The sequence below is a fragment of the Oncorhynchus gorbuscha genome, linkage group LG01 (assembly GCF_021184085.1).
Source record: "Oncorhynchus gorbuscha isolate QuinsamMale2020 ecotype Even-year linkage group LG01, OgorEven_v1.0, whole genome shotgun sequence".
Lineage (NCBI taxonomy): Eukaryota > Metazoa > Chordata > Actinopteri > Salmoniformes > Salmonidae > Oncorhynchus > Oncorhynchus gorbuscha.
This window is the reverse complement of record NC_060173.1, coordinates 62221879-62248783: the sequence shown is the minus strand read 5'-3', so window position 1 is coordinate 62248783 and position 26905 is coordinate 62221879. Positions and strand designations below refer to the sequence as shown.

The 26905-nt window shown below is 43.7% G+C and overlaps 1 protein-coding gene across 1 annotated transcript in view; it reads right to left on the bottom strand.

The window, feature by feature from the left end:
* b4galnt4a (beta-1,4-N-acetyl-galactosaminyl transferase 4a) overlaps positions 1 to 26905 on the bottom strand; it is a 470997-nt gene that overhangs the window by 34754 nt on the left and 409338 nt on the right. The window contains exon 9 of the mRNA XM_046358032.1: positions 6405 to 6471. Within this exon, the coding sequence (XP_046213988.1) occupies positions 6405 to 6471 (67 nt within the window). The remainder of the gene's footprint in view (positions 1 to 6404; positions 6472 to 26905) is intronic.

Sequence of the window (26905 nt, the reverse complement as noted above, 5' to 3'; positions counted from 1 at the left end):
CTATAAGGGCAGGTTCAAAGAGTGTGTGTGTGTGTTTTTGGAGGATTTTGGACTGAGGAATAGAGCTGGATTAGCAAGGATTGGCAAGAGAGTTCACATTGAGTTGAGGATCAGTTTCAGAGCCAGAGAATTACTTCAGTGTGTGTTTGTGCTGCATACTGTAACAGCTGGGCCCTTCCTGAGCCAAGAAGAAGCAGTGAGGTATAAGTGGAAAAAACCTGTAGGGCACTTCATTAAGTTTGCACCAACGACACGCGCACTAGCACTCCTCCCGTATCACTTATTTGATGGAGCAGTCAGAATGGAGAGGGTTAACAGGATGCCAGCCTCTGACATCATGGTTGCCAAGTGAACTGGTGCTAGTGTCACGTTCATTTAAAGATGGATTGGACCAAGGTGCAGCGTGGTAGGCGTACATTTGTCTTTATTTTAAATGACACCGAAAAAACAATAAAATACAAAAACGAACGTAAAGCTACATGCAGTGCAGAAAGCAACTACACACAAACAAGATCCCAACAAACTAAAGGTGGAAAAAAGGCTGCCTAAGTAACGATAGACAGCTGCCTCTGATTGGGAACCATATCCGGCCAACAAAGGAATATAAAAACTAGAATGCCCACACAAATCACACCCCGACTTAATCAAATAGAGAAATAAAAAGGCTCTCTAAGGTCAGGTCATGACAGCTAGGCAACAATCTGCATCTGAGACCCAGTAATATGGAACTTGTTACAACCTCTTTGGGCTGCAATCCCGTTAACCTCTTGCTCCTACCTGACACGCAGGCGTCCCATCTAGACATCTGGAAATGCAAATGCGCTACGCTAAATGCTAATAGCACTCGTTAAAATTCAAACGTTCATTAAAATACACATGCAGGGTATTGAATTAAAGCTACACTCGTTGTGAATCCAGGCAACGAGTCAGATTTTTAAAATGCTTTTCGGCGAAAGCATGAGAAGCTATTATCTGATAGCATGTAACGCCCCAAAAGACAAGCAGGGGACGTAAACAAAATAATTAGCATAGTCGGCGCTACACAAAACTCACAAATAAAATATAAAACATTCATTACCTTTGATCATCTTCTTTGTTGGCACTCCTAGAAGTCCCATAATCACTATTGGGTCTTTTTTTCGATTAAATCGGTCCATATATAGCCTAGATATCGATCTATGAAGACTGTGTGATCAACGGAAAAAAACAGCGTCTTATAACATAACGTCATTTTTTTTAATTAAAAAAGTCGACGATAAACTTTCACAAAACACTTTGAAATACTAGTAAACGTTAATACTAGTATTTCGAAATATTAGTAAACGTTAATAAGGGATCAAATTGATCACGAGGCGATGTGTATTCTATAGCTGTACGTCTGGAAATAATGTCCGGGTAAATCTCAACCAAAATATCCGGTTGGAGACCTGAAGAAATGGGCTGTGTCTTCTTCGTTTGACCAAGAAACAAAGCCTAGGCAAATGACAAGACTGTTGACATCGTGTGGAAGCTGTAGGAATTGCAATCTCGGCTCCAGGTAATTTGCTTTCCCATAGACAATACATGCAAGTGGCGCATTGATATATTTTCCAATTTTCAGTGATCAGATTTTCCTGCGCTTTGCGATGAAACACATGTTCTGTTATAGTCAAAGCTGTGATTTAACCAGTTTTATAAACTTCTGAGTGTTTTCTATCCACACATACTAATCATATGCATATACTATATTCCTGGCATGAGAAGCAGGGCGCTGAAATGTTGCGCGATTTTTAACAGAATGTTCGAAAAAGTAGAGGGTCGACTTAACAGGTTAACGGGATGATATGACAACAGCCAGTGAAAGTGCTGGGCGCCAAATTCAAAACAACAGAAATCTCATAATTAAAATTCCTCAAACATACATGCATCTTATATCATTTTAAAGGTAGTCTTATTGTTAATCCCACCACGGTGTCTGATTTCAAATATGCTTTTCAGCGAAAGCACCACAAATGATTATGTTAGGTCACCACCAAACCACAATAAAAACAGGCATTTTCCCAGCCAAAGAGAGGAGTCACAAAAAGCACAAAGAGATAAAATGAATCACTAACCTTTGATGATCTTCATCAGATGACACTCATAGGACTTCATGTTACATAATACATGTATGTTTTGTTTGATAAAGTACATATTTATGTCAAAAAATCTGAGTTTACATTGGCGCGTTACATTCACTAGTTCCGTTAAACATCCAGTGATTTTGCATAGCCACATCGATTGAACAGAAATAGTTAAATGTAGATGATAATACACATGGAATTATAGATATACCTGTCCTTAATGCAACCGCTGTATCAGATTTTTTTTTTATTACGGAAAAGGCTAACCTGAGACGGCGCTCATAACAATCAAGTCAAATTAGCCGCCATGTTGTAATCAACATAAACCATAAATTACATGCTAAATATTCCCTTACCTTTGATGATCTTCATCAGAATGCACTCCCAGGAATCCCAGGTCCACAATAAATACTTGATTTGTTCGATAATGTCCGTTATTTATGTCCAATTAGCTACTTTGGTACACCTATCCAAATGCTGGTGCAAAAGTTATATTACAGGTCGAAGAAACATTTTAAACTAAGTACAGAATCAATCACTAGGATGTTTTTACCATAAATCTTAAAGTAATAAAGTTCCAACCGGAGAATTTTTGTCTTGAGGAGGAACGGAACGCAAGTGGATATCATGTGGAATGCACGTGGCCAGGAAATGGCTGACTACCAGACACATGGCTAATTCTGCTCTTATTCAGTCCCACAACACAGTAGAATCCCCATTCAAATTTCTATAGACGGTTGACATATATTGGAAGCTCTAGGAAGTGAATCTTCATTCATATCGCAATGGGATTTCAATAGGGAATGGTTAGAAAATATACCAACCTCAGATTTCTCACTTCCTGTTTGGATTTCTTCTCAGGTTCTTACTTGCCATATGAGTTCTGCTGTACTCACAGACATCATTCAAACAGTTTCAGAAACTTCAGAGTATTTTCTATCAAATACTAATAATATGCATATATTAGCAACTGAGACTGAGGAGCAGGCCGTTTACTCTGGGCACCTTTCATCCAAGCTACTCAATAGTGCCCCTGCAGCCATAAGAAGTTAATTATCGTTAATGATCATGAGGTCATAGATTCATCAACCTTCCATTACAACGCTAGAATAAAGTGTTTTGAGATGGGGTGTTGAGTTTTAAATGTGTTAAAACTAAAGTATTCATAGAGCTATTGGAAATCTTTGGACATCCATTGTGACACTCGATGATCTAAGGGGGCCAAGGGACTGTAACATACTCTGTTTCAGGGGAATCATGGCTCTCTCCAGATATACTGTACCCATCCATACAGACAGCAGGGTTCTCTGTACATCATGGTGACAGGAAGAAATAACTCTCTGGGAAAAAGAAAGGCAGGTATATGTTTCATGATGTGATAACTTACAGGAACTCTGGTCCAGTTGTTCTCCCAATATGGAATAACTCACTATCAAATGCCGACAGCATTACCTCCAAAGATAATTCTCTTCATTCATCGCCACGGCCGTGTATACTTGACTATTTCCACATTTTTCTTTGTTTCAGCCTTATTCTAAAATTGATTGAAACGTTTTTTTCTCATTAATCTACACACAATATCCCATAATTAAAAAGCAAAAGCAGGTTTTTAGAAATGTTATATATATATATATATATATATATATATCGTAAATGTCACATTTACGTAAGTATTCAGCCCCTTTACTCAAAAAGCACCTTTCGCAGCGATAACGGCATCGAGTCTTCTTGGGTATGACGCTACAAGCTTGGCATACATGTATTTGGGGAGTTTTTCACATTCTTCCCTGCAGATCCTCGAGAGGTCTGTCAGGTTGGATGGGGGGCGTTGCTGCACAGTAAAATTCAGGTCTCTCCAGAGATGTTAGATCGTGTTCAAGTTGGGGCTCTGGCTGCAACATTCAAAGACTTGTTCCGAAACCACTCCTGTCTTGGGTCGTTGTCCTGTTGGAAGGAGAGCCTTACCCCAACCCAGCCTGGAACGCTGAAGAGATGATGGTCCTTCTGGAATGTTCTTCCATCTCTACAGAGGAACTCTGGAGCTCTGTCTGGGTGACCATCGAGTTCTTGGTTACCTCCCTGACCAAGGCCCTTCACCCCCGATTGCTCGGTTTGGCCGGACGGCCAGATCTAGGAAGATTTTTGGTTCTTCCAAACTTCTTCCATTTAAGAATGATGGAGGCCACTGTGTTCTTGGGGACCTTCAATGCCGCAGACATTTTTTGGTACCCTTCCCCAGATTTGTGCCTCGACACAATCCTGTCTCAGAGCTCTACAGACAATTGTGCCGTAGAGCACACTGCATTGCACTGTGGCATCACTACAGGCGTCACTATCTTTGGCCTGAATGATAAGCATCATATCTGGTGGAAACCTGGCACCATTCCTACGGTGAAGCATGGTGGTGGCAGCATAATGCTGTGGGTATGTTTTTCAGCGGCAGGGACTTGGAGACCAGTCAGGATCGAGGCAAAGATGAACAGAGCAGAGTACAGAGAGATCCTTAATGAAAACCTGCTCCAGAGTGCTCAGGACCTCAGACTGGAGTGAAGATTCACCTTCCAATAGGACATCTACCCGAAGCACACAGCCAAGACAACGCAGGAGTGGCTTCGGGACAAGTCTCTGAATGTCCTTGAGTGACCCAGCCGGCGCCTGGACTTGAACCCGATCGAACATCTCTGGAGAGACCTGAAAATAGCTTTGCAGGTGTGCCAAGCTTGTAGCGTCATACTTAAGATGACTCGAGGCTGTAATCGCTGCAAATGGTGTTTCAACAACCTACTGACTAAAGGGTCTGAATACTTATGTAAATGTGTTTTCGTTTTTTTATTTTATTACATTTGCTACAATTTCTACAAAGCAGTTTTTGCTTTGTCATTATGGGCTATTGTGTCTGGATTAAAATAACTTTTAATCCATTTAAGAATAAGGCTGTAATGTAACAAAATGTGGAAAATGTTAAGGGGTCTGAATACTTTCCAAATGCACTGTATATTTATTTTCCGCACTCTGACATTGCTCGTCCTAATATTTTTATATTTCTTAATTCCTTTCTTTATATTTTTTGGTGGGATTTGTGTGTATAGTTTTGTAGAGTTAGTAGTACTGCACTGTTGGAGCTAGGAACATAAGTGATAATATCTGCAAAACATGTGTACGCAACCAATACAATTTGGTTTGATCTGAAGAGGAATATGTAAGATGTTGGAAAAAATGTGATGGAATGGAAAGTAGCTGTGTTTCTGTCCAAGTTAGTCAAACTTAACCGTGGGTGAAAAACTGTAGTTGTGTGTGTCCATGATAGAGAATATTTTGGAAAATTGAATCCATGAATCTATGTCTGCGTCCCAAATGTCACCCTATTCCCCATATCGTGCACAAATTTTGTCTAGGGCCAATAGGGCTCTGGTCAATAGTAGTGCTCTATATAGGGAAGAGGGTGCCTTTTGGGACGCAGGCCATGTTTCGATTATTGAATGTTTACGAGAGATTTAAGTCCATTCCTCCAGTATGTCCCAAAATTACAACAGTGTCGAAATGAAAGGATGGTGGAAAGAAAAGAAAAATAAAGAAATGGAAATTGAGAGTAAACTCATTGAATAGATCATGGCTGAGATTCTTGCCATCTCTCTGTCCCTCCATCACATCACCATAGAGATTATACGTAATGTTGTCAAGCAATTCTCCTGTGTTTATGTCTATGGTGGTCACCCTGGTCTCTATGGTAAGAAAGGGGTCAGTGTTGTGTTTCCCTGTGTCCAAAATGTGTTCTTACATTTTTGATTTACTTGAACTTGATCCTCATATGTTTATGAAAGGCAGGGTGAATGACATCAACAATATGGCAGCCATTTGGGGGTAGCCCAGACTGGGATTCGAAAACCCGGAACCAGTGACTGTCATTCCATCACCTGAGCCATTATGCCAGAGCTCCAATCCTCTTGCAAGGTTGGGTTAAGGTTGTTACAAAATGGTGGACACAACCATGAAACACAATACTTCCCGATATAGTATGTCGAGTCCATTGGTCCAGAGCGAAGGGACTGCACTTTGTTCCTTAGGTCTGCCTTCCTGTCTGCTGTGGAACAACAGGGCAGTGCAGCCTGGAATAGCATCAGTGCTCCAATCTACCTCTATCACCCTTATCAACCCCAGGGAACAGTGTGTGTGTGTATACCAAAACTACAATAAAAGCAGCAAGACTCGTTCTTTCGCCATTGGGTAGATATGTGCCTAAGGGGAGCTTCTAGCCAGAGCATTACGACCAGAGCCAACCATAGAACAACAAACCCAGCTTACCTGTGTAGAGGGAAATGTAGGCAGAATCGATGACCTCATACTTCAGACCTGGCAGGAATGGACGCCACTGAAAGAGAGGAGAGAGAGCAGGTGAGACAGACTGCTCGAACGTACAATTTAACTTCATGTGTCATAGGCTGCGTCCAAAATGGCATTGCAAGGGCGCCTGGTCAAAAGTAGTGCACTATATAGGAAATGGGTGCAATTTGGGATGCAGACATAATACAAGATTTGCCCTGTTCATTTTCACACTCAGTAGTACTTATGTAAAGGTGGATTCAGGGGAGGGGAGGAGAAGAGAAAAAGGAGAAGAGGGGATGAGAGGAGAGGAGAGAAGGGGAGGAAAGTCTGAACCTCTGTCTTATCTCAGAACAGGGGCGAAATTTTGCTGTTTTTTTATACCCGAGCAGACTATGTCAAAATCTGTTCAAGGCACTTAACCCTAATTTGCTCAAGGGGTGCCGTACCACTATGGCTGGCACTGTAAAAACAACACCTACCCGGCATATGTGACAATAAAAAATAAAATAAAAACATAAAATTACCCTCAAACTTCAAGTGCCACTATGCCCAGAGGTCTACCATTACCAGAAAGAGGGAGAGATGCAGAGGAGAGACAGAGATGGACGCAGAGGAGTCGCAGAGAAACAGAAAGGATATAAAACCAGACAGAAGTATCGATAGACACAGAAAGATAAAGAGGGCTTAAGAATGCGGGAGCAACAAAAGAGAGAATAAGTACAGCAGTGGGAGAAAGAGGCAGACAGACCAAAATGAGGAGACAAAGTAGAGCAAGCAAGGAGAGTGCTTGGCTGGTGTGTGAATCCTGTGCATGGGTAATACGCAGAGTGCTTGCAGCAGCACAAACAGAGACTGCGTCCCAAATGGTACCCTATTCCCTATATATTTCTATTTGGTAAAAGTTAATGCATTATATAGGGAATAAGGAGTCATTTGGGACACAAACAGAGATAGGCTACAATCATTTTAAAGAGATTCTGAATTCACCAAGTCACTACTGGTTACCAGCAGTGTATTCATGGGAGGCACGTCATTTTCTACATTTATTTAATACATTTGTATAACTTGTATGTTGTCAGGGGAAACCCTTTGAGACCAGGGGCTCTTTTTTTAAGCTGCCCTGACCACAGCAATAGAACAGTACAAAATCACTAACAAAGATACAAATAAAAAAATATATATATAAACAAATAGTTACAACTTTCAACATTACAACCACAACAATCTCTTCTTTCAATCAAAACAACAGGGGTTTTGGGCTCCCGAGTGGCGCAACGGTCTAACACCATACCCAAACAGGCCGTGCGCGTACGGCGTCATGCGCCATTCAGCGCAAATAGATTTTGTCCGCCCACATCAAAAGAGATCACGACACGCAGACTAAAATAACAAAACAAACTCTGAACCAATTATATTAATTTGGGGACAGGTCAAAAAGCATTTAACATTTATGGCAATTTAGCTAGCTAGCTTGCAGTTGCTAGCTAACTTGTCCTATTTAGCTAGCTTGCTGTTGCCAGCTAATTTGTCCTGGGATCTAAACGTTAAGTTGTTATTTTACCTGAAATGCACAAGGTCATGTACTCCGACAATTAATCGACACATAAAACGGTCAACAGAATAATTTCTCGTCATCTCTCCTCCTTCCAGGCCTTTTTCTTTGGACATTACATGGCGATTGGCATCTAACTTTCAGATACCACGATGACCGACCGAACTCAGTTCACATTTTTTTTTAAGGAGATGGCACGTGGGTATCTGCTTCTATAAACCAATGAGGAGATGGGACAGGCAGGACTTGCACCGAGTTCAGCATCACGAATAGAACAGACTTATTTTTTGTGCTTGGCAACGCAGACGCTCATTGCGGCGCGCCAGCAGTGTGGGTGCAAGAATAGAACAACATTTACATTTATATAAGCAACAAGAGCGGTGTGGTCAGCATGCAAGGCACTACATCTCAGTGCTTGAGGCATCACTACAGACACCGTGGTTCGAATCTAGGCTGTATCACCACTGGCAGTGATTGGGAGTCCCATAGGGTGGAGCACAATCGGCCCAGCGTCATCCGGGTTTGGCCGGTGTAGGCCGTCATTGTGAATAAAAATGTGTTCTTAACTGACTTGCCTAGTTAAATAAAGGTTCAACAATAGTAAAAACAGTAAAAACAGGAACTCTCATTATACCCATCTTATACTACAGTCTTAAACTGCTCTGGCGGCACCAGGGAATCAAGATGGAAGGAGTTTTGCAGACGATTCCAAGAAAGCTGAAAGCAGATCTACCTAGATTGGTATGGACGAGTAGAACCTTGAGAGTTATCCATCCCTGTGAATGGTTTTGGTGTCTCATATTTTACATTGTAACAGTGGGTTGGAAGATGTTTCCTGCAGAGCTCTGTCAACAAAAAGGGAGTAATGAAGTGATCGACAAGATGTTAGTGAGGACCAGCCAACCTTCTGTTACAGGGATGAGTACTAAACCTTATTTACTTATTTTACCTTTATTTAACTAGGCAAGTCAGTTAAGAACAAATTCTTATTTTCAATGACGGCCTAGGAACAGTGGGTTAACTGCCTGTTCAGGGGTAGAACGACAGATTTGTACCTTGTCAGCTCAGGGATTTGAACTTGCAACCTTTCGGTTAATAGTCCAACACTCTAACCATTAGGCTACCCTGCCGCCCCAAGTGGTTTCACCATAGTCCAAAACTGGTAGGAGAAGTTGATTGCACAATCTGCTTCCTGCTTTTTAGAAAGAGGCTAGATCTATTTCAATATTACTACGTTTTTTAAAGGCCTCTTAAAATATATATTTTTTTACTTTATCCATCCAAATACCCAGATATTTATAGGTGGGGATCTGCTGGATGAGAGAAACATCCAATCAGTATATGTGTAGCCCATCTAAAGAGTTTTAAATCAACAAGGGATTTCTGCAAAGTCAGATTGCAGCTCTAACATAGCTTGGTCAACAGCATATACTGTATAACCGTATCATCTACATACAGATGAAAAATGGCGCCGATAGATAGGGCAGCCGTGCTTCTAGCCCCTAAACAAATTTGCAGTATTTAGCTTATTTCAGTGTTATTTCTTACATTATGAGCCCAGAATTTCTTTTGTGTTATTACATACAGCCGGGAAGAACTTTTGGATATTAGAGAGATGGAAACTCACCAAAATTACCAGCATTACGACCAGGAATACGACTTTCCCAAATTGGATCCTTTGTTCTGGCTGATCCAAAACACTGCAGGTGGAGAAGAGGTATTTGGAGTGGACTTCTAGTCCGACTCTGGAGGCGCACACACCACCCACCACTTCCGAGTATATTACTCGCTAATGTTCAGTCTCTGGATAATAAAGTTGACTCGCTCAGGGTGAGGATTTCCTTCCAGAGAGACAACAGGGATTGTAACATACTCTGTTTCACAGAAACATGGCTCTCTCGGCATATACTGTCTGAGTCGTACAGCCAGTCGGGTTCTCCGCAGAAAGGAATAAATAGGAATAAATAACCTTTCCGGGAAGAAGAAGTGCGTGGGTGTATGTTTTATGATTAACTACTCACGGTGTGATTGTGATAACATACAGAAACTCAAGTCCTTTTGTTCACCCGACCTAAAGTACCTCACAATCAAATGCCGACCGTATTACCTCCCAAGACAATTCTCTTTGGTTATAGTCACAGCCGTGTATATTCCACCTCAAGCCGATACCACGACGGCCCTCAAAGAACTCCACTGGACTTTATGTAAACTGGAAACCACATATCCTGAGGCCACATTTATTCTAGCAGGGGATTGTAACAAAGCAAATTTGAGGAAAACGCAACCGAAGTTCTATCAACACATTGACTGTAGTACTCGGGCTGGTACCACAGTCAATGTGGTACTCCAACCACTGGTACTCCAACTTCCGGGATGCGTAAAAAGGCCATTCCCCGCCCTCCCTTCGGCAAATTTGATCACAACTCAATGTTGCTCCCCCCTTCCGACAGACAGAAACTCAAACAGGAAGTACCCGTGCTAAGGATTATTCAACGCTGGTCACACTATTTGGAATCCACGCTTCAATATTGTTTTGATTCAGACTGGGATATATTCTGGGTAGCCTCCGAGAATAACATTGATGAATACACTGATATGATGACGGAGTTTATCAGGAAGTGTATAGGAGATGTTGTACCCACTGTAACTATTAAAACCTACCCTAACAAGAAACAGTGGATAGACGTGAAAGCGCGAACCACCACATTTAACCATTGTAAGGTGACTGGGAATATGGCCGAATACAAAAAGTGTAGTTCCCTCTGTAAGGCAATCAAACCATCAACATGTCAGTATAGAGACAAAGTGGAGTCGCAATTCAATGGCTCAGACACAATAGGTATGTGGCAGGGTCTACAGACAATCACGGACTACAAAGGGAAAACCAGCCACGTCGCGGACACCGACGTCTTACTTCCGGACAAGCCAAACACTTTCTATGCCCACCTTGAGGATAACACAGTGCCACCGATGTGGCCCGCTACCAAGGACTGTGGGCTCTCCTTCTCCGTAGCCGACGTGAGTAAGTCATTTAAGTGTGTAACCCTTGCGCATGTGCAGACCAGCTGGCTGGAGTGTTTACGGACATATTCAATCTCTGCCTATCCCAGTCTTCTGTGTCCACATGCTTCAAGATGGCCACCATTGTGCCTGTACCCAAGAAAGCTAAGGTGACTGAACTAAATGACTATCGCCACATAGCACTCACTTCTGTCATCATGAAGTGCTTTGAGAGACTAGTCAAGGATCATATCACCTCTACCTTACTTGACACCCTAGAACCACTTCAATTTCCTTACCGCCCCAATAGATCCACAGACGATGCAATCGCCATCGCACTGCACACTGCCCTTTCCCATCTGGACAAGAGGAATACTTACGTAAGAATGCTGTTCATTGACTACAGATCAGCCTTCAACAAAATAAGCAAGCATCAGTTAGCCTGGAACTATCCTAGTGCTAGGCCCATCTCCCAGCTGGCTGAAGAGGTCCATCAGCCACTCTTTGGGCTACAATACCTATTTTGAGAATTGGCCTGGACTCCTTTTACTAAAGACACGGCACCCCGCCGATCCATCACGACTGGTCTACCGACGTAATCCACCTGAGGGGGTTTCAACAGGCTCCTCCGTCACAACGTCCCCTGATGGCCCATCTGCTAGCTGTCTAGAGCATATCTGCTCAGCTATCTGAGCAGCTTACCGATAGCTGCAGCTGTACACAACTCTAAATAGCCCAACTACCTACCTCATCCCCATATTGTTTTTATTTACTTTTTTGCTCTTTTGCACACCAGTAGGTCTACTTGCACATGCTCATCTGCACATCTATCACCCCAGTGTTTATTTGCAAAATTGTAATTACTTCGCTACTATGGCCTATTTATTAACTCCTTACTTCATTTGCACACACTTTATATAGATTTTTCTACTGTTATTGACTGTACTTTTGTTCATCCCACATGTAACTCTGCGTTGTTTGTGTCGCACTGCTTTGCTTCATCTTGGGCAGGACGCAGTTGTAAATGAGAACTTGTTCTCAACCAGCTTACCTGGTTAAATAAAGGTGAAATATATATATATATATTTTTTTTTTAAACTGGGGCCCCACAAAGGATGCCTGCTCATCCCCCACCTGTTCTCCCTGTTCACCCATGGCTGCGTGGCCATGCACACCTCCAACTCAATCATCAAGTTTGCAGATGACACAACAGTAGTAGGCCTTATTACCAACAATGACGAGAAGTGTGGGAGTGTGGTGCCAGGAAAATCACACAACGTCAAGAAAACAAAGGAGCTGATCGTGGACTTCAGGAAATAGCATATGGAGCACCCCCCTATCCACATCGACAGGACCATAGTGGAGAAGGTGGAAAGCTTCAAGTTCTTCGGCATACACATTACTGGCAAACTAAAATGCTCCACCCATACAGACAGCGAGGCTCAGGAGGCTGAAGAAATTAGTCTTGGCGCCGAAAAACTCCCACAAACTTTTACAGATGCACAATTGAGAGCATCTTGTCAGGCTTTATCACCGCCTGGTACGACAACTCAGGACCCGCAAGCTCAGGACTCAACCTCCCCACCACCGGGGGCAAACTACCTGCCCTCCAGGACACCTACAGTACCCAATGTGACAGGAAGGCCAACCACCCGAGCCACTGCCTGTTCACCCCACTACCATCCAGAAGGTGGGGTCAGTACAGGTGCATCAAAGCTGGGACCAAGAGACTGAAAAACAGCTTATATCTCAAGGCCGTCAGACTTTTAAATAGCCATTTAGAACATTAGAGGCTGCTGCCCTGTATACATAGACTTTAAATCACTGGCCACTTTAATAATGGAACACTAGTTGTCTGTCCTCACACTAGTCACTTTAATAATGTTGAAATATTATGTATATACTGTATTCTATTCTACTGTATCTTAGTCTATGCCACTCTGACACTGCTTGACATCTCTATGTTTTGGAACATAGGTCCAGTAACACCATCATACTGCAATAGACTTAGGGCAATATGTGTTAGTGCATACTCCCGCTTACAAACAACACACATGATGCATAGAACCTCTGCTAAAGTGTGTACAACTAAGCACTGTTCAAGTGCCTACTACCCTTTGGTGTATATTTTCCTCTACTCTTTGATGCACCAAACACACACACACACACACACACACACACACACACACACACACACACACACACACACACACACACACACACACACACACACACACACACACACACACACACACACACACACACACACACACACACACACACACACACACACACACACACACACACACTCTCTCTCTCTCTCTCTTACTCACACTCAAACACATGCACACGCACACACACACTGTGCAGAAAGACAGCACAGCAGGGCATGTATGAGGTTTTAGCATGCTGCCATTGTCTCTTCTCAAGGTCGACTCTGCCTGTCCTCTCAGGGATCAATGGAAACTGGCACCCCAACACTGTCAGAACAGCCCAGGAGACACACACCACCGCACCGAGCAAGCATGTGAAATGTGCTACATACTTTTCATTGTGTCTTGCTGAAAAGGCGTAAACATTTAGATTTGAAAAAGGACGAGGGTTCAATTAAATAGCAATGACAGCAAAAAAAGTAATGGCATTCTAACATCTAGAAGATTCTCCTTGATAATACATGTAGATGTTGAAGAGTTATGGTGGGGACAATCTAAATATGAGGATTCAGGAGAAAGTGTGTCTGTGTGTCTGCATGTGCGTGCATACACAAGCGTCGATGTGTGTGCATGTGTACGTCTGCATGTGTTTGTCTGTGTGTGCTCTGACAGCTTGACGGGAGAACCTGAGTACTGCTAACTGGCACTGAAAGATCAACAGAAAGGAAAGAAAATCAATATAGTTGGGGGAAATAATAAAAAGGACGAATCGGACATCAAAATGGAGCAGGCGGCCAACAGTCTCAGTCTTTCAGCCCCAATACGCACTGTGACATATAGGGATATAATATTCTTTTTTTAAACTACTTGTCTTTTAAAAATCGAAATACTTACTTCCAAATGTCTATAAAGGTCATTGAAATACCCTAAATAGAACTTGAACCCAGGTCTGCTTTCACCTCTAACCTTATACCGTCTTCTTCTTCACAATCTCAAATCCCTCCCTAATTCTTCTCTCCCTATACTCTCTCCCTATTCTCCTCATCTCCTCTCCTTTATAACTAGTTCTGAAAAAGCTCTACTCCTTCTCTCCTTCTCTCCTGATCAGAAAAGGTCAGAGTAAAAACAACAAAAAATGGCAGAAACGTTTCTAGTTCTTTCACCAGGACACGGGAGGAAAGAGAAGGCCTTTGAATGGAAAAGGACAGTCCAGTGGAAAATACCAGGCAGACAGTTTACTCAGTGAGGTCAGAGTGGAGAGATTTACTGTACTTACTCCCCCCCCACACACACACACACACACACACACACACACACACACACACACACACACACACACACACACACACACACACACACACACACACACACACACACACACACACACACACACACACACACACACACACACACACACACACCTGACTGAAATCTGTAATTGGCAGAGCTGTAAATAGTGAGAGCCCTCTGGCAGAGTGGACAGATGTTACAACTACTATGGGGGAACAATGGAACAATGGAAGACACTATTTAACTACTTATGGCTGCAGGGTTAGTATTGAGTATCTTGGATGAAAGGTGCCCAGAGGTACCCAGAGTAAATGGCCTGCTGCTCAGTCTCAGTTGCTAATATATGTATAGTATTATTAGTATTGGTATTGGGTAGAAAACACTCTGATGTTTCTACAAGTGTTTGAATGATGTCTGTGAGTGTAATAGAACTTATATGGCAGACAAAAACCTGAGAATAAATCCAAACAGGAAGTGAGAAATCTGAGGTTGGTCAATTTTCAGGCCCTATTGAATTGACAGTGGGATATGAATGAAGTTGCACTTCCTAGGGCTTCCACTAGATGTAAACTTGATTATAAACTTGAATGTGTCATGTTTGTCATTTATTGTCATGTCTTGTCCCTGTGCTCCCCATGCTATTCGTTTCCCTCTGCTGGTCTTGTTTGGTTCTATCCCTCTCTCTCCCCCTCCCTCTCTCACTCTCTCGCTCTCTCTTCTCTCTGTCGTTCCGTTCCTGCTCCCAGCTGTTCCTATTCCCCTAATCATCATTTAGTCTTCCCACACCTGTTCCCGATCCTTTCCCCTGATTAGATTCCCTATTTATTCCTTTGTAATCCGTTCCTGTTCCGTCGGTTCCTTATATTGTATTCACCATGCTGTGATTGCGTTTCGCCCTGTCCTGTCGTGTTTTTTGCCGTGATTGTGTATCACCCTGTCCTGTCGTGTTTTGTGCCTTCATCAGACGCTGCGTGTGAGCAGGTGTCTCAGTCGACTACGGCCTGCGCCAACCCGAAGCGACCTGCAGTCTGTGGCCGCTTCTCCAGTTGTTTTCCCTCTACAAATCTAGAGGATGTCAGTTATTCCGTTTTGAACATTATTAAACTCTGCTTCTGTTAAGTCGCTTTTGGGTCCTCTTTTACCAGCATGACAGAAGGAACCGACCAAGGAATGGACCCATACTTCAGACGCTCGTTACACTGCCGTCGAGTTCCAAGGAGCCATGCTCGGCAGACACGAGCAGGAATTGTCTGCTGCTCGCCATGCCGTGGAGAACCTGGCCGCTCAGGTTTCCGACCTCTCTGGACAGTTCCAGAGTCTACGTCTCGTGCCACCTGTTACTCCCTGGCCTGCCGAGCCTCCAGAACCCAGGGTTAATAACCCACCTTGCTACTCCGGGCAGCCCACTGAGTGCCGCTCCTTTCTCACGCAGTGTGAGATTGTGTTCTCTCTCCAACCCCACACATACTCTAGAGAGAGAGCTCGGGTTGCTTACGTCATTTCACTCCTTACTGGCCGGGCTCGAGAATGGGGCACAGCTATCTGGGAGGCAAGGGCTGATTGCTCTAACAGATTCCAGAACTTTAAAGAGGAGATGATTCGGGTTTTTGACCGTTCAGTTTTTGGTGAGGAGGCTTCTAGGGCCCTGGCTTCCTTATGCCAAGGTGAACGGTCCATAACGGATTATTCCATTGAGTTTCGCACTCTTGCTGCCTCTAGTGAGTGGAACGAGCCGGCGCTGCTCGCTCGTTTTCTGGAGGGACTCCACGCAGCGGTTAAGGATGAGATTCTTTCCCGGGAGGTTCCTTCAGATGTGGACTCTTTGATTGCTCTCGCCATCCGCATAGAACGACGGGTAGATCTTCGTCACCGGGCTCGTGGAAGAGAGCTCGCATCAACGGTGTTTCCCTGCTCCGCATCGCAACCATCTCCCTCCTCTGGCTTTGAGACTGAGCCCATGCAGCTGGGAGGGATTCGCGTCTCGAATAAGGAGAGGGAACAGAGGATCACCAACCGCCTGTGCCTCTATTGCGGAGTTGCTGGACATTTTGTTATTTCATGTCCAGTAAGAGGCCAGAGCCCATCAGTAAGCGGAGGGCTACTGGTGAGCGCTACTACTCAGGTCCCTTCATCTAGATCTTGTACTACTATGTCGGTCCATCTACGCTGGACCGGTTCGGGTGCTACATGCAGTGCTTTGATTGACTCTGGGGCTGAGGGTTGTTTCATGGACGAAGCATGGGCTCGGAAACATAACATTCCTTTCAGACCGTTAGACAGGCCTACGCCCATGTTTGCCTTAGATGGTAGTCATCTTCCCAGTATCAAATTTGAGACACTACCTTTAACTCTCACAGTATCTGGTAACCACAGTGAGACTATGTCTTTTTTGATTTTCCGTTCACCGTTTACACCTGTTGTTTTGGGTCACCCCTGGCTTGTATGTCATAATCCTTCTATTAATTGGTCTAGTAATTCTATCCTATCCTGGAACGTTTCTTGTCATGTGAAGTGTTTAATGTCTGCCATCCCTCCCATTTCTTCTGTCCCTACTTCTCAGGAGGAACCTGGCGATTTGACAGGAGTGCCGGAGGAATATCATGATCTGCGCACGGTCTTCAGTCGGTCCCGAGCCAACTCCCTTCCTCCTCACCGGTCGTATGATTGTAGTATTGATCTCCTTCCGGGGACCACTCCTCCTCGAGGTAGACTATACTCTCTGTCGGCTCCCGAACGTAAGGCTCTCGAGGATTATTTGTCTGTGTCTCTTGACGCCGGTACCATAGTGCCTTCTTCCTCTCCGGCCGGGGCGGGGTTCTTTTTGTTAAGAAGAAGGACGGTACTCTGCGCCCCTGCGTGGATTATCGAGGGCTGAATGACATAACGGTTAAGAATCGTTATCCGCTTCCCCTTATGTCATCAGCCTTCGAGATTCTGCAGGGAGCCAGGTGCTTTACTAAGTTGGACCTTCGTAACGCTTACCATCTCGTGCGCATCAGAGAGGGGGACGAGTGGAAAACGGCGTTTAATACTCCGTTAGGGCATTTTGAGTACCGGGTTCTGCCGTTCGGCCTCGCCAATGCGCCAGCTGTTTTTCAGGCATTAGTTAATGATGTTCTGAGAGACATGCTGAACATTTTTGTTTTTGTCTATCTTGACGATATCCTGATTTTTCTCCGTCACTCGAGATTCATGTTCAGCACGTTCGACGTGTTCTACAGCGCCTTTTAGAGAATTGTCTCTACGTAAAGGCTGAGAAGTGCTCTTTTCATGTCTCCTCCGTTACTTTTCTCGGTTCTGTTATTTCCGCTGAAGGCATTCAGATGGATTCCGCTAAGGTCAAGCTGTCAGTGATTGGCCCGTTCCAAGGTCACGTGTCGAGTTGCAGCGCTTTTTAGGTTTCGCTAATTTCTATCGGCGTTTCATTCGTAATTTCGGTCAAGTTGCTGCCCCTCTCACAGCTCTTACTTCTGTCAAGACGTGTTTTAAGTGGTCCGGTTCCGCCCAGGGAGCTTTTGATCTTCTAAAAGAACGTTTTACGTCCGCTCCTATCCTCGTTACTCCTGACGTCACTAGACAATTCATTGTCGAGGTTGACGCTTCAGAGGTAGGCGTGGGAGCCATTCTATCCCAGCGCTTCCAGTCTGACGATAAGGTTCATCCTTGCGCTTATTTTTCTCATCGCCTGTCGCCATCTGAGCGCAACTATGATGTGGGTAACCGTGAACTGCTCGCCATCCGCTTAGCCCTAGGCGAATGGCGACAGTGGTTGGAGGGGGCGACCGTTCCTTTTGTCGTTTGGACAGACCATAAGAACCTTGAGTACATCCGTTCTGCCAAACGACTTAATGCCCGTCAAGCTCGTTGGGCGTTGTTTTTCGCTGTTTCGAGTTTGTGATTTCTTACCGTCCGGGTAGCAAGAACACCAAGCCTGATGCCTTATCCCGTCTGTTTAGTTCTTCTGTGGCTTCTACTGATCCCGAGGGGATTCTTCCTTATGGGCGTGTTGTCGGGTTAACAGTCTGGGGAATTGAAAGACAGGTTAAGCAAGCACTCACGCACACTGCGTCGCCGCGCGCTTGTCCTAGTAACCTCCTTTTCGTTCCTGTTTCCACTCGTCTGGCTGTTCTTCAGTGGGCTCACTCTGCCAAGTTAGCGGGTCATCCCGGTGTTCGAGGCACTCTTGCGTCTATTCGCCAGCGCTTTTGGTGGCCGACTCAGGAGCGTGACACGCGCCGTTTCGTGGCTGCCTGTTCGGACTGCGCGCAGACTAAGTAACTCTCCTCCTGCCGGTCGTCTCAGACCGCTCCCCATTCCTTCTCGACCATGGTCTCACATTGCCTTAGACTTCATTACCGGTCTGCCTTTGTCTGCGGGGAAGACTGTGATTCTGACGGTTGTCGATAGGTTCTCTAAGGCGGCACATTTCATTCCCCTCGCTAAACTTCCTTCCGCTAAGGAGACGGCACAAATCATTATTGAGAATGTATTCAGAATTCATGGCCTCCCGTTAGACGCCGTTTCAGACAGAGGTCCGCAATTCACGTCACAGTTTTGGAGGGAGTTCTGTCGTTTGATTGGTGCGTCCGTCAGTCTCTCTTCCGGGTTTCATCCCCAGTCTAACGGTCAAGCAGAGAGGGCCAATCAGACGATTGGTCGCATACTACGCAGCCTTTCTTTCAGAAACCCTGCGTCTTGGGCAGAACAGCTCCCCTGGGCAGAATACGCTCACAATTCGCTTCCTTCGTCTGCTACCGGGTTATCTCCGTTTCAGAGTAGTCTGGGTTACCAGCCTCCTCTGTTCTCATCCCAGCTTGCCGAGTCCAGCGTTCCCTCCGCTCAAGCGTTTGTCCAACGTTGTGAGCGCACCTGGAGGAGGGTGAGGTCTGCACTTTGCCGTTACAGGGCACAGAGGTGAGAGCCGCCAATAAACGCAGGATTAAGAGTCCAAGGTATTGTTGCGGCCAGAGAGTGTGGCTTTCCACTCGCAACCTTCCTCTTACGACAGCTTCTCGTAAGTTGACTCCGCGGTTCATTGGTCCGTTCCGTGTCTCCCAGGTCGTCAATCCTGTCGCTGTGCGACTGCTTCTTCCGCGACATCTTCGTCGCGTCCATCCTGTCTTCCATGTCTCCTGTGTTAAGCCCTTTCTTCGCACCCCGTTCGTCTTCCCTCCCCCTCCCGTCCTTGTCGAGAGCGCACCTATTTACAAGGTACATAAAATTATGGACATGCGTTCTCGGGGACGGGGTCATTGGGAGGGTTACGGTCCTGAGGAGAGGAGTTGGGTTCCGTCTCGGGATGCTGGACCGTTCGCTCATCGATGATTTCCTCCGTTGCCGCCAGGATTCCTCCTCGAGTGCGCCAGGAGGCGCTCGGTGAGTGGGGGGTACTGTCATGTTTGTCATTTATTGTCATGTCTTGTCCCTGTGCTCCCCATGCTATTCGTTTCCCTCTGCTGGTCTTGTTTGGTTCTATCCCTCTCTCTCCCCCTCCCTCTCTCACTCTCTCGCTCTCTCTTCTCTCTGTCGTTCCGTTCCTGCTCCCAGCTGTTCCTATTCCCTAATCATCATTTAGTCTTCCCACACCTGTTCCCGATCCTTTCCCTGATTAGATTCCCTATTTATTCCTTTGTAATCCGTTCCTGTTCCGTCGGTTCCTTATATTGTATTCACCATGCTGTGATTGCGTTTCGCCCTGTCCTGTCGTGTTTTTTGCCGTGATTGTGTATCACCCTGTCCTGTCGTGTTTTGTGCCTTCATCAGACGCTGCGTGTGAGCAGGTGTCTCAGTCGACTACGGCCTGCGCCAACCCGAAGCGACCTGCAGTCTGTGGCCGCTTCTCCAGTTGTTTTCCCCTCTACAAATCTAGAGGATGTCAGTTATTCCGTTTTGAACATTATTAAACTCTGCTTCTGTTAAGTCGCTTTTGGGTCCTCTTTTACCAGCATGACAGAATGAGTCAGGTTACTGGCAGAGAGCCATTTCCTGGTCACTCGCATTCCACATGATATCGCCCTGCGTTCCATTGCTCCTCTAGACTCAAAGGATTTCTCTGGTTGGAACTTTATTGAAGATTTATGATAAAAACATCCTAATGATTCATTCTATACTTAGTTTGAAATGTTTCTTCGACCTGTAATATAACTTTTTGAAGTTTTTGTCCGAAGTAATGCACGAGCGTTTGGATAAGTGTACATAACGTGCTAACTAAAGTAGCTACTTGGACATAAATAACGGACATTATCGAACAAATCAAGCATTTATTGTGGAACTGCCAATCCTGGGAGTGCATTCTGATGAAGATCATCAAAGGTAAGGGAATATTTATAATGTGATTTCTGGTTTATCTTGACAACAACATGGTGGCTAATTTGATAATTTCTCAGATTATTGCATGTTTTGCTTTTTCCATAAAGTTTTTGGGAAATCTGACACAGCGGTTGCATAAATTTTTTATTTTTTTATTTTTTATATTTATTTTTATTTAACCTTTATTTAACCAGGTAGGCAAGTTGAGAACAAGTTCTCATTTGCAACTGCGACCTGGCCAAGATAAAGCATAGCAGTGTGAACAGACAACACAGAGTTACACATGGAGTAAACAATTAACTAGTCAATAACAAAGTAGAAAAAAAAGAAAAAAAGGGGAGTCTATATACAATGTGTGCAAAAGGCATGAGGAGGTAGGCGAATAATTACAATATTGCAGATTAACACTGGAGTGATAAATGATCAGATGATCATGTACAGGTAGAGATATTGGTGTGCAAAAGAGCAGAAAAGTAAATAAATAAAAACTGTGGGGATGAGGTAGGTGAAAATGGGTGGGCTATTTCCAATAATTAAGGAGAGGTATATCTATAATTCCATGTGTATAGCTTGTATTATCATCTACATTTATGATGAGTATTTCTGTTGAATCGATGTGGCTATGCAAAATCACTGGATGTTTTTGGAACTAGTGAACGTAACGCGCCAATGCAAACTCAGATTTTTTTTATATAAATATGAACTTTATCAAACAAAACATTTTGTAACATGAAGTCCTATTAGTGTCATCTGATGAAGATCAAAGGTTAGTGATTAATTTTATCTCTATTTATCCTTTTTGTGACTCCTCTCTTTGGCTGGAAAAATGGCTGAGTTTTTCTTTGGCTTGGTGGTGACCTAACATAATCGTTTGTGGTGCTTTCACTGTAAAGCCTATTTCAAATCGGACACTTTGGTGGGATTAACAAAAATATGACCTTTAAAATGCTATAACACATGTATGTTCGAGAAATTTTAATTATGGTTACACGTGGTCTGCGGATGTGAAGCTAGTTTGATGTACTGCCAAATTCTCTGAAACGACGTTGGAGGCGGCTTATGGTAAATAATAAAAATTATATTAACTTGCAACAGCTCAGGTGGACATTCCTGCTGTTAGCATGTAAATTGCACGCTCCCTCAAAACTTGAAACATATGTGGCATTGTGTCGTGTGACAACATTTTAGTGGGTTTTTATTGTCACCAGCACAAGGTGCACCTGTGTAATGATCATGCTGTTTAATCAGCTTCTTGATATGTCACAGCTGTCAGGTGGATGGATTATCTTGGCAAGTGATAAAATGTTCACTAATAGGGATGTAAACAAATTTGTGCACAACATTTTTGAGAAATAAGATTTTTGTGGATGTTTTATTTTAGCTCATGAAGCATAGAACCAGAACATTAAATGTTGAGTTTTGTTCAATGTAGTAGGTTGTGACTGGCCTCACACTCCAGTACAGTAGGTGACCGTGTATGCACCTGTCAGTTGGTTGCGATCCACCCCCAAAAATTTAAGAAGAAGATAACTCACTCACATTGACATACTTGCAGAGGATGTTTTAGTTGCACAATTTTACATCTAACTAAAGTGTTTGGTGCAGTATTTCTCAAGTAAAAAAATGTGCGATGGGCAGGTCATGTTAGTGGGCAAACGTACATTGCCAAATCAAAACCAAACCTTAATTTACCCGTTGTGAAGAACGAATGTTCTAAAGATTATGGTTAATTGTTTAGCTAGCTAGCTACATATCTTAACAATAGATTCCACCATGCAAGTACCCATTTCAAGATAGTCTAGCTAGCTACATTTTCAGATATTACATGTTTCTAATTTTTACAAATTATTTTCATTTTAAGTGTACTGTTAGCTAACGTGGATGTCGAGGTTATCTTTTAGTCTTGATTGCAGCCAACATTTTCAAGACAATTTCACCCTCTAGTTGGTATATTAGTCCTACTGTTACAGAATGCCCCTGCTGTGGCACTAATTTTCAGCATGTGTGTTGTTTATGTCTGGCAAGCGCTGTGTAGAATAACTCCCCCCTCACGTCAAAGATATTTATCACCTCCAGCTCGTGCCTTCAGCCAATCAGACTGTCCCCATGCACCCCACACTCTACCCATGTACTGATATACTCTCAAACGTATATGTATTACCCGGGCCTGAACTGTGTTTTCCCACATGTGCATGAGACGCGTAAACAAAGTAAGTTGCCGCTGTTGTTAATTTTTTTTAAATATATATTATTTTTAACCTTTATTTAACCAGGCAAGTCAGTTCAGAACAAATTCTTATTTTAAATGATGGCCTAGGAACAGTGGGTTAACTGTTATGCAGGTGAATGAGGACCCAAAAGCGACTTGGCGAAAACAGAGTTTTTAATCCAGTAAAGTAACTTTACAATCAAAAGGCATAATTCTACTCGTAATGACGAGAACAGACTGGAGACTTGATCAAGAACTGCAGGTTGCCTCGGGAAGGCACTTGAACGTAGCAGACTCAGACACCTGCTCACCACGCAGCATCTGAGGGAAACACGACACGACAGGGCGATACATAGACACAGCACGGTGAACAATAGACAAGGATCCGACAGGGCAGGAACGGAAAACAAGGAGAGAAATAGGGACTCTAATCAGGGAAAAGGATCGGGAACAGGTGTGGGAAGACTAAATGATTGATTAGGGGAATAGGAACAGCTGGGAGCAGGAACGGAACGATAGAGAGAAGAGAGAGAGGAAGGGAGAGAGAAAAAGGGGAACGAACCTAAAAAGACCAGCAGGGGGAAAATGAACAGAAGGAAAAGCAAAATGACAAGACAATCTAAGACAAAACATGACATTAACTGCCTGTTCAAGGGCAGAATGACAGATTTGTACCTTGTCAGCTTGGAAGTTTGAACTTGCAACCTTCCGGTTACTTCCGGTTACTTGTCCAACGCTCCAACCACTAGGCTACCCTGCCACTCTAGAACATCGCAGAATGTTCTAGAGCTCTTTTGTGGTCCTTTATCTGGCCGGACTTGTGACTTTTCTGACACGGAGCAGACTATGGGCGATTTATGTGGTTGACAATCATTCCGTGGCAATATACCTGACATGTTGTTTGAATGGAAACTAATGTTGGTCTATCCTACTCTTATATTTTTATCTGTTTACAATTTATGTAAAATAAAATAAAATTGTTTGATATGGTCATTACTTATCAGGATCGGAGGTAAAATATCTCTGGACCAGCCATACTTGAAATGTGTAACTAAATCAAGTAAATTGTGATTGAGTTATATGATCTATAGTCATAAGTTTTTCACAATTCCTGAATTTAATCATAGTAAACATTCCCTGTTTTAGGTCAGTTAGGATCACCACTTTATTTTAAGAATGTGAAATGTCAGAATAATAGTAGAGAGAATGATTTATTTCAGCTTTTATTTCTTTCATCACATTCCTAGTGGGTCATACTCAATTAGTATTTGGTAGCATTGCCTTTAAATTGTTTAACTTGGGTAGCCTTCCACAAGCTTCCCACAATAAGTTGGGTGAATTTTGGCCCATTCCTCCTGACAGACCTGGTGTAACTGAGTCAGGTTTATAGGCCTCCTTGCTTACACATGCTTTTTCAGTTCTGCCCACAAATGTTCTATAGGATTGAGGTCAGGACTTTGTGATGGCCACTCCAATACCTTGACTTTGTTGTCCTTAAGCCATTTTGCCACAACTTTGGAAGAATGCTTGGGGTCATTGTCCATTTGGAAGACCCATTTGCGACCAAGCTTCAACTTCCTGACTGATGCCTTGAGATGTTGCTTCAATATATCCACGTAATTCCTACCTCATGATGCCATCTATTTTGTGAAGTGCACCAGTCCCTCCTGCAGCAAAGCACTCCCACAACATGATGCTGCCACCCCCGTGCTTTACAGTTGGGATGGTGTTCTTCGGCTTGCAAGCATCCCCCTTTTTCCTCCAAACATAATGATGGTCATTATGGCCAAACAGTTCTATTTTTGTTTCATCAGACTAGAGGACATTTCTCCAAAAGGTACAATCTTTGTCCCCATGTACAGTTGCAAACCGTAATCTGGCTTTTTTATTGCGGTTTTGGTGCAGTGGCTTCTTCCTTGCTGAGCGGCCTTTCAGTTTGTCGATTTATGGCTCATTTTACTGTGGATATAGATACTTTTGTACCTGTTTCCTCCAGCATCTTCACAAGGTCCTATGCTGTTGTTCTGGGATTGATTTGCACTTCTCGCAACAAAGTAAGTTCATCTCTAGGAGACAGAACATATCTCCTTCCTGAGTGGTATGATGGCTGAGTGGTCCCCTGGTGTTAATACCTGTGTAGTATTGTTTGTACAGATGAACATGGTACCTTCAGGCATTTGTAATTTGCTCCCTAGGATGAACCAGAGTGGAGGTCTACATTTTTGTCTGAGGTATTGGATGACTTCCTTTGATTTTCCCATGATGTCAAGCAAAGAGGCACTGAGTTTGAAGGTAGGCTTTGAAATAAATCCACAGGTACACCTCCAATTGACTCAAATTATGTCAATTAGCCTATCAGAAGCTTCTAAAGCCATGACATTATTTTCTGGAATTTTCCAAGCTGTTTAAAGGCACAGTCAGCTTAGTGTATGTAAACTTCTGACCCACTAGAACTGTGATATAGTGAAATAATCTGTAAACTATTGTTGGATAAAATTACTTGTGTCATGCACAAGGTAGATGACCTAACCAGCTTGCCAAAACTATAGTTTGTTAACAAGACATTTGTGGAGTGGTTGAAAAACAAGTTTTAATGACTATAACCTACGTGTATGTAAACTTCCGACTTCAACTGTACATGTACGACAACGTGCTCCTGTTCCCGCCAATATCCAGCAACTTTGCTTAGCCATTAAAGAGGAATACGACAACATTCCACAGGCCACAATCAACAGCCTGATCAACTCAATGCAAAGGAGATGTGTCGCGCTGCATGAGGCAAATGGTGGTCACACCAGATATTGACTGGTTTTCTGATCCACGCCCCTACTTTTTTTTAAGGTATCTGTGACCAACAGGTGCATATCTGTATTCCCAGTCATGTGAAATCCATAGATTAGGGCCTAATGAATTCATTTAAATTGACTGACTAAATGTCACGTTTATTTAAAAGGATCGGGAGACAGGCGAAGGAATGCATGTAAAGGCATGGGAACGAAGACCAAACAAACACATATACAAAACACAGGGTTGTAACCCAAACAAAAGAGGAACGGAGTACCTCGAATAAATAAACGGGGACCACAATGATTAACACACGGGATGAGACCCATAATCATCTGCACAACACAAAAGTGGCAAGAAAGCCCAAACACAGCACAGGTACACACATGACATTGTAACAATAATGGATAATGTTGATTTGATTTTGATTTGATTTGATTTGATTTGGTTTGATTTGGATAGCACCATGGTGAACAAAAGGGCACATATATACAAATACACCCCCCCCCCCAAATGCAGCAAAATCGGTCTCGAGGACGATCACAGTAACATAGTGCGGGTCAATCAGGACCCGAGCTGCCGAAGTTGCGTCGTCGGATGGGCCAGTTTCTGCTGTCGAAGTTGTGGCGGCATCGAACGGACCAGTATCAGTGTTGTTGGATGGACCCGTTGCGGCGGCGCCGGACGGACCAGTCATAGCGTCATCGGACGGGCCATTCCCGCTTTCTCCCTCAATGGTCCATTATTCTGTCACATTGGTATGAAGAGTCGAGAGACAGGCGCAGGAATGCTAAAGTTTTTAAAAATTACACCCCAAATTACAGAATGCCATGTAAGGCCACGGGGACGAAGACCAAACACTATTCAACACACAGGGTTGAAACCCAAACAAAAGAGAGAGGAGTACCTCAAATAAATATCACTAGCACACAATGATTATCACACAGGACTAGACCCGTAATCATCTGCGCACTCAACAATGGCATGAAAGCCAAAACACACAGCACTGGTACTCACACACACCAACGGACATTGTAACAAAAATCAACAGCCCAATGGAAACCAAAGGGCACACTTTTACAAGTACTAATCAGTGGGAATATGGGACAGGTGTGCGTAATGAATGTTCCAGAGGGATCTGTGACAATATAAGATAAGAAACAATACTGTGCAGCCGTATTCA